General features: G+C 40.7%; 1 protein-coding gene across 1 annotated transcript in view; it reads right to left on the minus strand.

Moving 5' to 3' along the window:
- Positions 1–16,787, minus strand: part of Ahi1 (Abelson helper integration site 1) — a 127,523-nt gene that overhangs the window by 66,011 nt on the left and 44,725 nt on the right. Inside the window, exon 17 of the mRNA XM_051164304.1 lies at positions 5,930–6,050. Coding sequence (XP_051020261.1) covers positions 5,930–6,050 — 121 coding nt within the window. The remainder of the gene's footprint in view (positions 1–5,929; positions 6,051–16,787) is intronic.

Below are 16,787 nucleotides of genomic sequence, written 5' to 3' on the forward strand. Positions count from 1 at the left end.
CCTGCTTCAGTCTTTTGAGCGAGTGGGACTGCAGGATTGTACCACCAAAGCTAGTGTCTTACAATCCAGCTCTACAGTAAAGACTTACTTAAGATGGCTAAATGGAACCTGGACTTAGACAAAACGACACAGAGTAAGATTTCTCTCCAGAGAGCCTGTTGATTTTTCACTAGAGATCAAATACCACATTACACTAGAATCTGGGCTTTTTTATAAAAACACAAGAAATGGTGAGCACAAGTCTATCTAAAGATCAAAGAAAATATAACTTCATTAATAATCAAGAATTAAGGTATCTTGTTTGACACTTTCCCAAATAGTACAATTCAAGTTGCTATTCTTTAGGAAAACCTGGCACAGTAAAGTGACTGTGTGCCATTGGCAGAGAATCTCTGTAAGTACAGCTTCTCCCAGGCCCTTGAACGAGGAGGCTACTTGACCTCCCAAACTTAGGCCCTCCTTGGATGAGGACTGGCATGTGGACGGCGAGGATGAGGTGCTGTATCACGTCACAGGGAGCTGCTACTGGCTGCATGAGTCACAGCAAGCTGGTCCCCTGCTTCTGAGACTTTCAACGTTCACTGTAGAAGGGCTAGGCCTTTGGAAGATTAACATGATTTTACTCTATATGAACCATGTTGAACTTCTGTAAAATTGCTGTGAGCAGACGAAGATACATACAAAACACTTCACATGCTTAAGCAAATACAGATTGATATTACTCAGTATTTCTTTACTATACTGAAAAAGAACGGAGGCCATTTTGATTTTCCAGCTCAGGTCTGTGAGTCTCTGGGTCTCTTCAGTGTCTGCTGTTGCCTCCCCCTTTTCATCGCTAACCCGGTAAGTTTGGGTCTTCTCCCTTTTACTTAAGTTGGCCAAAGGTTAATGATTTTCTCTAAGAACCAACTCTTTGCTTATTGATTATTTATTTTTGTTTGTTGTAGTGTCTATTTTCTTGATTTTAGCCCTGAACTTGATATCTGTTCCCTTGGGCATTATTTCTTGTTTTTGTTCTAGAGCTTTCAGGCATGCTATTACTAACTTACTAATATGAGGCCTCTCCAACTTTGAGATATAGTGCAGCTTGCTCACTATGTCATAAAGCATTTATGTGAGCTGTAACCTGTAATCTCACCTGAAATGTTAAATTAGAATTCCTTTTAAACTTCCTCAATAAATAGATGGTTTACTTTTTAACAGGCTAGCTCATGTATTATTCTTTGGAGTAATAGGCCAATGAACAATCCCCAACTTAAGTACTTCAAGGGAGCTCTTCCTTACTGTAGCTTGTCTCTCACACAGATACCAGAAATACCTTTCAAAAACATTTTATCTCATAATATATGGCTTACTTTTCATAGTCATACCTTGGGTAATTCTATTCTATACAGAAAATTAAAAGTGAATTCTTAGCCAGGTGGTATTGGTGCATTCCTTTAATCCCAGCACTTGGGAGGCAGAGACACGCAGATCCCTGAGTTTGAGGCCAGCCTGCTCTGCGGACTGAGTTCCAGGACAACACAGAGAGACCCTGTCTCAAAAAAAAAAAAAAAAGTGAATTCCTTGGCTGACAATAGTGTGGCCACAAGCCATCTCTGCCACAGCGACCTGCAGGCGGGTGGAGTGCTGGGCCTGAGAAGGTGTGACTGCTGCTCTGCAGGAAAGGAGGCAGTTTTATCTGGATGTGCAGTCTGAGGAGCCTCTTCACTAGTCTGTTTTCCTGGGACAATTTTTTAATCTGCACTTTGAGAATTTAACCCACTAACTTACTTTGCTGCAGACTCTACTGTCTCCCAAGCCCAGCATATGTTCCTTGATGGCAGGGACTGTAATACTATGTGTCTTTGAGAGGCTACAGCAAGGAAATTACTAACCATTTTAGAGTAAATAAGAATTTTTAAGAAGAGACTTGATACCCTATGAGCATATAAAGGGGGAGGAAGTCCCCCTCAGTCACAGTCTTGGGGGAGGGGAGTAAAGGGAAAATGGGAGGGAGGGAGGAATGGGAGGATACAAGGGATGGAATAACCATTGAGATGTAATAAGAATAAATTAATAAAATAAAATTAAAAAATAAAAAAAAAAGAATTTTTACAAACTTCGAGGATCATAAACCACTTAAAGAAATGCTTATCTCTCTAACAGTCCCAATTCCTAGAACTTGCTTTGAGTAAATACAGTTAGCATACACTGTCAGCTGTAAACACATTTGTACATGGGCTAGAACGAAGTCTCTCTGCATGTGGGTCTGACCATCAGAGTTCTGGACAAATAGCGATGCCCTGTGCAAACACTGCAAGGCCTGAGTATTTTATCTGGGTTTTCAGTTAGGATTTCTATTCACAAGTGTGTGTGTGTGTGTGTGTGTGTGTGTGTGTGTGTGTGTGTATGCGTGTGTGATACATATGCATGTGTGTATATAAACATATTTTACTATTTATTTCATTTCTAGTCATGGTGTGTGTCGATCTATGGGAATGGGCACTTCTGAGTGAAGAAGGCACTGGACCCAGGGAGCTGGAGACACAGGTGCCTGTGAGCTGCCTGTCCTGGGTACTAGAGCGTGAACTCAGGTTCTTTGCAAGAGCAGTATTGACTTTTTTAAAATTAAAATTTATTTTCTTTTACTTTATTAATTTTACATCCTGATCATAGCCCCCTCACTCTTCCCCCATGCCCTTCCCCTAGTCCTCAGAGATGGGGAGCTCTTCTCCCCTACCAACTGGACCCAGCCTATCAAGTCTCATCAGAACTGCCTGCATCCTCTTCCTCTGTGGCCTAGCAAGGCCAGCCTGCCAGGGGAAGTGATCAAAGAGCAGGCAACAGAGTCTGTGGCAGGGACAGCCCCTGCTCCCCTTAATAGGGGACTCATATGGAGACTGAGCTGCCTATTGGGTACATCTGAGCAGGTGGCCTAGGTCCTCTCCATGCATGGTTCTTGGTTGGTACTTCATTCTCCGCTGGCAATTAGGATGCAGATTTGTTGGCTCTGCTGGTCTTCCTGTGGAGCTCCTGTCCCCTCCAGGTTCTATGCCCCACTCTTCCATAAGACTCCCCGCCCTCTGCCCAAAGTTTGGCTGTGAGACTCAGCTTCTGCTTCGATCCCCTGCTGGGAGGAGTCTTTTTTTGTGGAATCTCCACCCCTGATCTCAACTGTGCCATAAAGCAACAGTAATACAAACTGCATGGTACTGGCATAGAATCAGACAGTGGATCAATGAAATTCCATTGAAGAAATAAACACACCTACCAACACTTGATTCTTGACAAAGAAGGCAAAACCATACAATGGAAAAAAGATAGCATCCTCAACAAACGGAGCTGGTCTAACAGATTGTCTATATGTAGAAGAATGAAAATACATCCATATTTATCACCCTGAACAAAACTCAAGTCCAAGTGGATCAAGGACCTTAACATAAAGCCAGACACACTAAAATCTATTAGAAGAGAAAGTGGGGTAGAGCCTTGAACTTATAGGCACAGGAGACAACTTCCTGAACAGAACACCAACAGCTCAGGCACTAAGATCAATAATTAATAAATGGGACCTCATGAAACTGAAAATCTTCTATAAGGCAAAGGACACTGTCAACAGAACAAAGCGACAGTATTCACTCTTAAGCACTGCGCCATCTCTACAACTCCCAAGATTTCTGTTTCTAAACATTACATGCACACTGTTTGAATTAGTGTTCCTATATTTCATATCCTAACATATTGGTATAACTAAAAATACTTATGTACCCATATTTAAAACTTATTTGAACATTAGACAAATATAATTTTTTCTAAAATATTTTTTATTAATTCTTTAAGAATGGCATACAATGTATTTTGATCACATTCACCTCAGCTCCTCCCTCATTTCTTCCTAGGTATACCCTAGAATTACAAAATTTTTAGAGAGAATCCAAACACCCCAGTGGCCTGTAGGGCTGTGAAGACCAAAGCTCAATGAAGAACTGCCCGAGACTCCAGTCCTTTGCCAGTGGGGCTTCCTCCCAGGGTCATTCACCCGGCTGCGAGTGGGGTTCCTTCCACAAAGACTAAGTTTTTAATGAAGAAAGTAGTGCTTGTTTTACAACTGATCACAGTTTTATTTTATAATTTAAATAAATAAACTTTCTAGGAAGGATACGACTTAAAAAGAGGTCAAGCACATCACTGGCCAAAACAAAGTCAGGTGTAGCCACGTTGCCTGTACCCTATGGCTCACTCATGATGTCTCTGAGATAGCACACCCATGACAGGTATTTATGACACAAATGCACACACTCAGAGAACCCACTCACACTCAGAGAACCCACTCACACTCAGAGAACCCAATCACACTTAGAGAACCCACTCACACTCAGAGAACCCACTCACACTCAGAGAACCCACTGCTATGAGAGCCTATGGCACTGGCCCACCTACGTTCGCATGATTCCCTTTATCAGATCCCGCTGTTTCTCTATCCCGAATCCTTGTTTCTGTAAGAATCACTCCACTGCAAGAACCTTCCCATCTATTCTTTCTGTTCTCTTATAGAACACGGGAGAATTGTTTTGTCACGTGTGTCTCACTGGCTGGAAGATGCACTTCTCTGGTTGATTTAAGATAATGCAGTAATGTGACCAGACATTCAACTTCTCTGTGCCTTTGAGACAACTGAACTTTTCTTCCCAGAAAAAACTGACCTCAGCAGAGAAATGGTAAGAACGGATGGACAGCAAGGGCCCTTCCTTTCTGGTCAGTACAGGGAAAGCGGGGCAGAGGAGCACATGTCTGATGGGGCCGCTGGTGACTGGCACTGCTGTTGTAGCCCTGCTGCCCACCTGCAACATTAGCGACTGGAGCTTCTAAAACATGGGGCGTCTTAGTTACTAGAGTGATTCAAAATTAGGACTCTTGAGTGTTTTCAGACTTTCCACACGAGCAATTTATAATGTAAATGTCAAATTTATATAGTACCTTGCACTTACAAAATATCTTCAAGTCACCTCAACTTAAGAGTTACCTCAACAAATGCCATTTTCATTTCTGAAAGAAAAATTAACCAAAAGTACGCACAAGATTTCTGAATACAAGCCTTTCCTCATTAAGGAATAATTTATATAGAGACTATCACAACTTCTATAAGGATAAACTCCAAATATTTAACAGTAGAAAAGTGATATGGCCCACAAATTTCAAAGTAGATTATGTTGGTCTAGTCAAGCTAAGCCTTTTTGCCACAGTCTTCATCACAGAGAAGTACTTTGTGATGTTCAGCTCTTGATTAAATAACTTGGTAGTAGGTTGACTACTATAAAAAATAGTGGACAGAAAATGTCATCTTTTAATACAAAGATTTATCGTTTCTCATGAATGTTTTCTTTAATATCCTTTGAAAACATTGTTCAAGCACACGTAAAACATGAATCTAACATTTCCAACTGCACAGCTCATTGCAATCGCGATAATGCAGGTTTAAAGTAGACCTTGGGCACTTTCTACTAACCTGCTAATACCAAGAACTGTGACAGCACTTCAGGCTGTGGCCTTTCATACCCACAAAAAGACACAATGTTTTGGTTTTATATAAAATTTAAAAAGAGATAAAAATAAAATTATCCATAAACCATGGTTCCTTTATTCAACTGAAAAACTCAATCGGAACTCATATTGTACATGTTTAGAACTTCTAGTTTTCAAGTTCTAAGCGATCTCTTTAACATGATGTAAATTCAGGTAGTTGATGTTAAAGTGACCAAATCTGAGCTCTATGACTTAAAAAAAAAAAAAAAAAAAAAAAAAAAGATGCTAGGGTACACTCTGTCAGATGTGCAAACCAACTACCAGATACCACAAGTGTTATTTCTGAGTAGAGATAAGCACATTCATAAAAAAACAAATAGCACTGAACACTTAAAACAACAGTCAAAGCAGGAGAGCTGCTCACCAGTCTGCGGGAATCCAAACTGATGAACGATCTCCTCGGTGGTCAGCACGAAGGACTGCTTTACCCTCGGCTTCTTTGTAGGGCCTGGTGGTGGTGAGGTCATCGAGAGATTTTTGTTGACCTGGAACAGAAAAGGCAAATGACACAGTACCTCAGATTTCCTAGGTTACTGAGCCAAATGACACAGCACCTCAGATTTCCTAGGTTACTGAGGCAAATGACACAGTACCTCAGATTTCCTAGGTTACTGAGGCAAACACTGGACGGGAACTATTTGCTTCCTACCCAAACCAGGACGCGTGGCAGGTCAGGGGATGGCAGCGAGCCAGATGGTTAGTGCTCACAGTGGGAACCCAGGACAGGTCTTTATTAAGGAGGAAACACAGTGAACAACAAGGAAATGGACCTTTCTAATCTACTTACTTTAGGACTGATACTATGCAATAATTTACAGTACAGTAAATATAAAGATGACTCCTTGATTGCTTTAAGAAAGGGCTCTAATGTTGCCACCCACAATTTTTGAGTGTTTTAGTGAAATGGCAGAGGAGCCCTTTTAGAAAAGGGAAACACATGGGCTGCTGTGTTTCTAAGATCAGGACGGTAAGTGCAACACACTACAGTCTCACTTGCTGCGACAAAGTCTCCATGGCATAACATATCTTTTTCTTAAAGACTAAACAGAGAATGACTACTTAAGAACATTAATCAAGCTAATTTCCATATGTAAATACAATATTCTATAACATGTAAAACCTATCATGACTGTTTTGAGTATAATAGTGCCAAGAAATAAAATGTGTAACAAGTGCATTTTCATTAGAATGGTTCACTAAAATAGGTAAAAAGTCTATTAGTAATTTTATCTTAGAAGTTAGAATTAGCTTCAGGAAAAATTTAGTCTTGTTAATTATGAATAATTCAATCTTGTTCTTTTTTAAAGAATCATAAGATATGTCCTTTTTAATAATCTGAGATAGCGTAATTTAAAATTTTTACTGCAAATCATAACCTCTGAATTACAAAAAAGAAAAGATAGCATGCCATATTTAAGTATCAGCATGTGAAAATGTCTTTTTATTTTACTTACTTTGCTTTAGTAAAACCAAACAGAGCTCACTGGGATGACAAATGTGTGCTCTACACGGCTAGTATTCTGCTGAGCTAGACGCCCTTTGTCCATTTCATTAGTTACACGTGTGCAAATGCTTCTGCTCCTCAAGCAATGATTGGTTGTCTAAGACTCACTTCTTTTCCTTAGCAGGTTTTAGGAAAAGTCAATTAAGATCACACAATAATACAGCACTAAAATAGCAAAATTACTATGCTATCTCATAAGACATAAAACATACCTTCTCGTGGGTGTGATTGTGGGAATCAAATCAGGACTTTGCACATGCTAGGCAGGTGCCCTACCCCAGAGCTATCTTCCCAGCCAAAAATATTCTTCAAAATAATTAGAAGGAGTTAAAACCACATCAGTGTTAATTTATTACCAAACTTGAAAATTTCTCAGGATCCATTATGAAGCTCTGGCCAAAATTAATATGGCATAACTATATGCTACTAAAATAACAAAGGAAGCCGTTAAGCTTCATTACTCATCTGTAAGTGGAGGTCTCAATAAAAGTCTGGTCTGTGCTTTAATAAGAGTGTGCCAGTAAAGAGGATACAAAGCCATAATGTTCTATTTACATGTTAATGATCAAGCACTGGGCAATGCAGTGAACACATTAAACAGTGCTGGTGGTACTGGTCAATGGCGGGGCTTTTGCCTGTATTATAAAAAGTAAAACACTTCTATTTGCAAAATAAACCACAAAGTGTCATACCAATATACTACTTCATGAATATGAGCTATTAGTGCCATCTATCAGATCATCAGGCAAGTATAATGTAGATGACGCAGTAAGAAGTTCTTTCAGGGTTCTCTGCTTTCACTAAAAATTCTACCTACAAAAGGACATATTTGTCACTTAACTGTTTAATTAACCTCTTCTTAGAGCCACCAGTCAGTTTTACTTTTGTATTCTTGAAAATTATTTTCAAACATGTTAAACAGTATATTTAAGGTGCCGTGTGAATGAACAGGTGCATGCTAGAGATATAATTAATGACTCTAAGCCTATATCTATGCCATGGTTACAGACATACATATGTCTTTCATAATCTTCCTCCTTAGAACTTTATCTGTGCTAAAACAAAAACAAATAGCAGAAAATTACAATAGGGTGCTTAAATGCCTCTGCTCAAACAAGAAGACTCAATACTTTGAGCACAATAATTACATGTCTCCCTAAGCAATTTTTATGATTCAGATCTTTTTGACATCTTTTTTTGGATACAATTCAAATGTTAATAAAGTGACAAGTAGCAACATTATAGCGTAGGCAATTCAATTTCTAAGATTTGAGATAACTATCAATTACTATTAGTGGGGATATTACAAGTTAAAAGATTTTCAAAGTGATCTGACATATATTTAGAATTTCATCTAGAGGAAGAAATTAATGATAACCATTAAATAGAATGAAGCAATGCGTGTTTCTGAAATACATGCTGTGGAAAAGGGTTGCCTAATAACTTTACAACAACAGAAAGGTTGGCTAAGATAGCCTGCCCCATGCCAGTCTACCCTCTTTTCACAACACGGTTTTCTGCTTGCTTCATGCAAAAACCACAGTTTGACAAAGTCAGTTTAATATTTTCATCCTGAAAAAAACTAAAGGCACAACATTTGAATGAAATTTATAATAGGGAAAAAGAAAAAATTTACTGAGAACTTCTGTCAACTTAGTGGCAAAGCTGTTCTCACTGTTCTGTTAGGCTATGAACAGTGTCAGGCAAAACACACAAGCACTAATTTTCCAGTTAAAAAAATCTTACTGCCCCAAAACATAAATTTGAATGCAAAAGGTTCAACAACCTAATAATTAGCTTCTCTGGGAGAGTTCTAACACTCACTTCCAGTCACACTACAAGTCTAGTCGCAGCAGCCGGATTTAGATCATACGCTGCGTGTGCCAGCACTGCAGCTTTATACATTTTCAACCTTTGGTGACTCCTCAAAAATTCGTTTAAAAATTATAGCTGCAAAGACACTGATGTTATCTAGCTAAAGTTCACACATTCTAGTTGTTCCCAGACAGCTATCTTTTTTTTTTTTTCTATACCAGAACATAGATTCTAAGAATAACTCTGCTGCTTTGGTTTGCAGTATAGTGAGATATATAAAAAGATGGTTTATAGTATTTTAAGAAAAAAGCCCAAATGTGATCTAAGGACTCAGGTGTCTTTTTTTTTTTACTAATTTATTTATTTTTATTTTATGTGCATTGGTGTCTTGCCTGCGTGTATGTCTGTGTGAGGGTGTCAGACTTGGAGTTGAGAGATAGTTGACAGCTGCCATGTGGGTGCTGGGAATTGAACTCCCGTCCTCTGGAAGAGCAGCCAGTGGTCTTAACTGCTGAGCCATCTCTCTAGACCCCTGATGTTTTCTTTATAAGCCAAGACAAAGAAATGAGAAATACTAGTACCAAAGGAAGTGACAAGCATGACAGCAGTGCAGTGGCAGCAGCCCTTTCTCTCTAACCTCTCACACCACTAGAATTATTAAAACAACAACTGGAATGTGAAGCAGTTAGGGAAAAGCTCTTAAAAATAACATTTAATCAGGATTGTCTGAGCTCAGAACAAAATCCCAGGACCTGCAGTTCACAGCTTACCAATGTGATTCTCCTACACGAAGATCAAAACTAAAGTTAGTCCACTCAAACCAATACTGCAGCAATAGGCCTCCACACAAGGCGCTCTACCTCAAGGCTTCTTGGCTGTCTCTAAGCCTTTATGTCCTCCCTCTCTTGGCATACTGTCCTGCCTCACAGGGGAGCTTTATCTGGAATGGCCTGGAGTCCTTACTTCCAAGCCTCTGAAGGACTGCACTACTTGACCATACTCTGGGTTTTTCTCTTTCAACACCAGAAGAGCTGGTTCTCTCACGGAGAATACTTTCCAGGTCCTCGTGGGTGTCATGAAGGCTCTTCCAAATTCTGCGTGGAGAGTACCTATTAGTATAATATAAACAACAAAGCTACTTCAGGAGCTCCCTACAGCTTCATGAAAATATCAATTCCTTGACAAGCAACAGAGAACACAACACCCGCAGCCCCTCTCAACTCAGCTTGTCTCCACATCACACTGCACTGACTGAGTTCAACACACTGTCCAGGCCTCTGTTGTTAGACACCACTCTCCCCTCACTTCTCTCCTCTCCCCCCCCCCCCTCTCCTGCCATTCCTCACACCTGCCCATTTTTCACAATGTTGCTCACTGGACTCATCTTCTTCCCTCATAACACCTCACCTCAGAGGGCCCTCTGGGCAGGAGTGTTCATGCCATCACTTCCTGTGCTCTTTACATCACTTCCTGTGCTCTTTACTTCTCTGTTTCTTAACCCTGTAAGGGTCTGTCTGTGGTCATTAGGAACATAGGTGTTAGCCTTTCCCTCGGAAGCACAGCCACTCTCTTAGTGGAGCAGAGTGCTCCACTCACCGCGGACTGCTCGGACTCTGCACACAGGGACGGCTAACTTCCAGAGCAGGCCCTCTACCCAGGCCAGCCATCCACAGAGCTTCAGGCCAATAAGGTTTAATTGGTTCTTATCTAGTTTCCAAAAAGTCAGGAAGAAATTATATTTTTAAAATTATTTTTTTAAAACCCTTACAAATAACTGAAATCCATTTCTTGAAATAATATTGTACTCAATCAATCATGCCTTCTTTATGATGAACATATACAAACAGATATATACATATAAACATTATGTTTAAATTTTTTAAACATTTTTTATTCCTTTTTAAAATTTTTTTTTTATTAATTTATTCTTGTTACATCTCAGTGGTTATCCCATCCCTTGTATCCTCCCATTTTCTCCTTATTCCCCTCCCCTATGTCTGTTCCTGAGGGGGATTTCCTCCCCCTGTATATGCTCATAGGGTATCAAGTCTCTTCTTGGTAACCTGCTATCCTTCCTCTGAGTGCCACCAGGTCTCCCCCTCCAGGGGACATACTAAGCAAGTGAAGGACTTGTTTGAAAAAAATTTCAAAACGCTGAAGAAAGAGATTGAAGATGACATGAGAAGATGGAATGATCTTCCTTGCTCATGGATCGGGAGAATTAACATAGTAAAAATGGCCATCCTACCAAAAGCAATCTACAGATTCAATGCAATCCCTATCAAAATACCTACACAATATTTAAAGACATTGAAAGTTCAATTCTGAACATCATATGGAAAAACAAAAAAACCCAGAATAACTAAAACAATCTTGTACAATAAAAGGTGCTCCGGATGAATCTCCATACCTGATCTCAAACTGTACTATAAAGCAAAAGTAATTAAAACAGCATGGTACTGGCACAGCAACAGGCTGGTTGATCAGTGGAATCGAATCGAAGACCCAGATATGAATCCACACACATATGATCATTTGTTTTTTGACAAAGAAGCCAAATCCATTCAATGGAAAAAGGATAGCATCTTCAACAAATGGTGCTGGTCTAACTGGATGTCTATGTGTAAAAAAAAATGCAACTGGACCCATATTTGTCACCTTGCACAAAACTCAAATCCAAGCGGATTAAAGACCTCAACATAAATTTTTTAAAAGAAAGGTTCTTATGTAGTCCAGGCCTTGAATTTTCTCTGTAGGTGACCCTGGCTTTGAACTCCCAATCCTTATGCCACTACATCTTGACTGTATAATCAAGCTCAGATTGTATGTGTGTGTGTGTGTGTGCGCGCGCGTGTGTGTGGATGCATGTGAGCAATTAGTATGTATTAAAAAGTTATATTCTCTGAAATTTAAATATTTTTAAAAACATGTTTTTGGTAAAAAATACATTTCAAGATAGTTCTGACATAATCACTTTATAGCATTGTGTGTGTGTGTGTGTGTGTGTGTGTGTGTGTGTGTATGTGTGACTATATCTATATGTACAGGCTCATGTGGATGAGTATACATACATGTGCAATGGTATATGCATATGATAGAGGCAAAGGTAGACATCAAGTGTTTACCTCAGTTGACCTCTACCATATTTTTTGAGCCAGGGTTCCTTTCTGAGGCAGGGAACTCCGGCTTCCCTGCCTGCCTCTGCCTCCCCTGTGGCCCAGCATCTTATGAGTGCTGTGCATCTTAACTCATGCCATTGTGCTTTTGGGCCAGGCATTTTACTGAATGAGTCACCTAATTTTCCTCCATATTCTTGTTCTAAGCACACTCTATGGCCACATCACCCTTCACACTCCACTCTCATCTCATACTACGCCTAACAGCTAAATTGAACCTGACTGTATTTTTATGGATATAGCCTAAGAGATGGCACTATTTTTGAAAAGAGTAAGTTCCATGGCATTAAGAAGCTTACATGGGAATGTGGAGAGGCATATGCAAGAGCTAGAAGTGAAAAAATTATAAAAAACTCAATATTTATGTTGCTATGATTTATAGGTTAGTAAAAAGAGAGGAGAGGCATGCAAGATTCTTTTGTAATAACTGACAACCTAATGTTAGAAATAGGCAGAATAAGCCCATTTATAAGATAGGTCAATTATGAATAAATATGTCTGGGAGCATAGAAAGTCAGTTTCTTTTATGACAAAACACAAAAAATACTTAATGGAAACAGATCCAGGCAAAATCATTTCTCATATACTTCAGTGCAATTCCAAGCACAGAAAAGCACAAGGCAATTTGTACATTAGAAATCCATAGGAAGAAATTCTCATACTATCTTAATTCGAGAGCCTAACCCAAGCTCCCGCCGAGAGAACAGTCAGCCAAGAGCTTGCCACCTCCCTACCATCAGCTCTGTCTGTGCAGACCTAGCCTGCCTGCCCACCAGGAGGCTAAGGCTCCCTGAGGCCAGCTCTACTGTGAGAACCCATGCTCACATCCCCTCCCACACTTTAAGAACTTCACAGCATAATTACTACTTCCACGGGACATTATCAACGGCTACATAAGCCCCGAAGGACGCACAGGGGCAAATGTGCACACTGCCATGCACCAGTGCTCCCACCCAGCTAGTGCTCCGTGACACACAGTTTGAAAAGACTGGCTCACCTCTGCAATCCGGCATTGCTCTGCGCCATTTTCACCTCACTACTAATGTGTTCTGTGCCCATTTAAGGGAAGTAACCAGAGGCCATTACCTTGCCACATACAAAGGTCAACTCTGTACTCTACCAATTCTCTGCCCTGCAGGTGACAGTTAAATACTCCTCTTTTTGAAACACTCTTCTGTAAAATCCCCTTGACTTGCCTTCCCAGGTACCTCAGCCATGCCGGCTCCACAGGAGCCCTGGTCCAGCTTCATAGCTCTTTAAAAAAGGAGTCTGTCCCTTGCTCTCCCGAACATAAGCCTCACGTGGCCATTCCCTCCCTCCGTCACCCTCATGCCCCAGCTCTACTTCTCACACCCGCTTCCTCCAACTCAGCATCCTTCATCTTGTTAAAAACAAACCAGGAACAGCAGCTCACACATTCCCAAAGCCCAAACTCAGAAGACGCTCCTCATTCCTTTAATTGCACTGCATATATCTGAAGGCCTCTTTCCAAAATATATGCCACGACAACAAACCTAGCATTGTCTTCAACCTGCTCACTACCTGCAAGCCTTGCTGTCCGCACAGGCCTGCCCAGCGTTGCTGCTGAAGTGCTGCCTGCCTGCTGATCACTGTGCTTGCCACACTCTGCTAAGATCTTTTCAACCTGGACTGTTTCTCTATAACGGCACACTAACTCCCTGCAGTGCTGACAAAACTCTTTAAAACGCATCACTAACCCAGCTAAGGAAAATGACTTTTTTGATCCTCAACTAGCCCAGTATCTGTATTCCTAGTTTAGGCTTTTAGGTCTTTGTTAAATGCTTTTCTCTGGGCAGTCTTCCATGAGTCTCCTTTGGAGGGCAGCCCCTCCCCCTCCAGTCATTCTCCATCCTAAAAGCTTATTTTTTTCTCTATCAATTACCTGGAATTCCTTCATCCAGTCTGTGTTCCTATATATAGTAGAATGCTTTTGCTAATTTTGTATACCAAGCGCCTTGAAAAATACTGATAGACACTGAAATATCTGTCTAAGGATCTCAGAATACAAACATGCAACCATTGGGCTGGGATTTAGAAAAGAGAGAAAGAGCCCCTTATTTTTGTCAAGCACTTGGCAAAAACATATTATATAGAAGCAATATATAAGAGGATGCGTAAGTACACTTTGCTGCTGAGGTTAATGACTGGTGACAAGGGTGACAGGACACCACACAACCAGGACAGGGCAGTAAGTGGTATACAGCTAAACTTTCAGATCATACCATTTTTAAAAAGTTAACTAAGAAATAACCCCATATCTACATGTAACAACTAAAACTGTAAGAATCCAAGCAGAAATTAAAGGAGCAAATGTACGGGACACAGAGCTAGGTACTGTGACTTTGCGTATGATACAAAAACGATGGACAAAACAAGAAATATAAACTGAACACCACAAACATCAAAACTGTTTTTCTTTTCAAAGGATGCCATAAAGAAAGCAGAAGGAACACACAAAGGCATGGAACATTTGTAGAGAATACATCTGAAAGATTGTTGCACACTATGTGTGTGTGCGTGTGTATACATCTCCATGTATGAAAAGCTACTAAGAGTGAATAACAAATAAATTAAACGGGCAAATGATAAATTTTTCTTCAAAGCAGACAGAAAAACAACATAAATGCTCAGCATCATTAGCCACCAGGAAACAGCAAATCAAAGTCAGGGCGGCAGCACCATGCCTCATACTCTGGGAAAATGAAAAAGAACACAAAGAATTCAAGCCCTGGCGAGGATGAGGAGAGAGGAGAAACTCACACCTTTCTTGTTGGGTTCCAAAATAGTTTACCCGCTTTGGAAATGAGTTTGGGAGTTCCTCAGAATGTTAAAAATAGTTATCATGTGATCCAAAAAGTTGCCCACTTCTACACCAATCTCAGAGAAATAAAAAACATAGGTCTACACCAAAACCTTTTCATACCAACACATGGTCATAACAGTATCAGCCTTACAGCTAAAGGTGGAAACAACTCAACTGCTGATAAGTGACGAGCAGGTAGGAAAGTGCAGTATACGCATATCTGGCCGCAAAGCACTGGTGCGTAGCATAAACGGGGGAAGCCTGAAATCCCAGTGCTAACAGGCCCCACACTAAGCTGCGTGTGGCGGCTTATGCCGATAGTCCAAGCAATTTGGAGACTGGGACAGGAGGCTCACAGTGAGTCTGAGGCCAAGCTGGTCTAATGAACATCAGGACTACAGAGTAAAACCCTGTATGAAATACAACAAAAAACCCAGACAACACATTATACGATTCCATTTAAATGAAACTTTTACTGTGCAAAAATGTACGGGAAGTGCATCAGTGGTTTACATTACGTGTAATGTAAATATAAGGAGTCCATATGAACACATGCTATGTTTACCAATTGGCAAGGGCTGCTGATGGACACCGGTTTCTTGTGGAGACTTGCATAGTGCTGACTGTAATTAAACAGTAAGCTATGCACTGTATTTTGATCCTTATTATTGTGTGTGGTGTTGTGTTATTGTGTATGATTATGTAGGTGTGCACGCACCACTGTGCGCAAGTGAGGGCAGAGGGCAGCGTTCTAGAAGGAGTTCTTTATACTCCTTCTTGATCCACGTTGTGTGGATCAAACCTAGGTGTCAGGCTTTTGCAGCACGTGCTGTCATCCACTGAGCCACCTTGCTTATTGTATCTGTGTTTGGTTAGCACCTCTTTTCTGAAGGGAAATGGAGGAGTGGATCCAGGGGAGAGGGAAGGTGTGTGTGTGTGTGTGTGTGTGTGTGTGTGTGTGTGTGTGTGTGTGTGTAGTGTAGGAAGGGGAAACTGCTGTCAGAATATACTGTAGGAAAGAAGAATAAATTTTTTATAAAGAATATTATAGTGTGTGAATTATATCTCAATAAAAAACTATTTACAGGGGCTGGAGAGATGGCTCAGAGGTTAAGAGCCCTGACTGTTCTTCCAGAGGTCCTGAGTTCAATTCCCAGCAACCATATGGTGGCTCACAACCATCTATAATGTGATCTGATACCCTTTTCTGGCCTGAAGATGTATATGCAGGCAGAGAGCTGCATAATAAATAAATAAATAAATAAATCTTTAAAAAAAAACTATTTACAAGAGTACCAAAAAGGCATTAGTAATGGCAATCTTTCCTAATTTTAATTTCCAAATACATAATTATATTTTCAATGAGTGTTCCTTCTAATGTTGCTAAATGCTAGGGGTGCAAAGGTTAAAGATGCTACCTATCACCCTTAGGGAGTTTTTCAAATTAGCAGAGGAACATCCTCCCTAATGGCTGGTTATGTATACAGAACACCTGACTCTACTGACATCGAGAGAACACTAGGAGAGAAGGATGTGGCACACGCATGAGTGAGAGAGGGGAGGAGGGGGAGGAGGAGAGGAGCAGAGGGGAGGAGGAGAGGTCAGAGCTTGTCAGACCACCGCCACCAGCTTCAGATGCTACACTAAGAAGACCCTGCAGTCCTGGAGCTATAATCGCAGCAGCAATCACTGCTATCACGAAGCGCTTCCTGACCATCCGAGCCAAACCGAACACAGCTTGTTCTCGTCCCTCCCCATCTTCCTTCCCCTTGTCTGTAGTCAATATCCGGTTGACTTGTGATGATTAGGTAGAAAGGCGATGGGTCCTGACTGATCCCGGGCAGCTCAGTGAGGGGTAAGCCTAGTGCCTTCTGGACACCTCAAGGAGAAAGAGACCATGGCC

The sequence above is a fragment of the Acomys russatus genome, chromosome 21, assembly GCF_903995435.1.
Source record: "Acomys russatus chromosome 21, mAcoRus1.1, whole genome shotgun sequence".
Taxonomy (NCBI): Eukaryota; Metazoa; Chordata; class Mammalia; order Rodentia; family Muridae; genus Acomys; species Acomys russatus.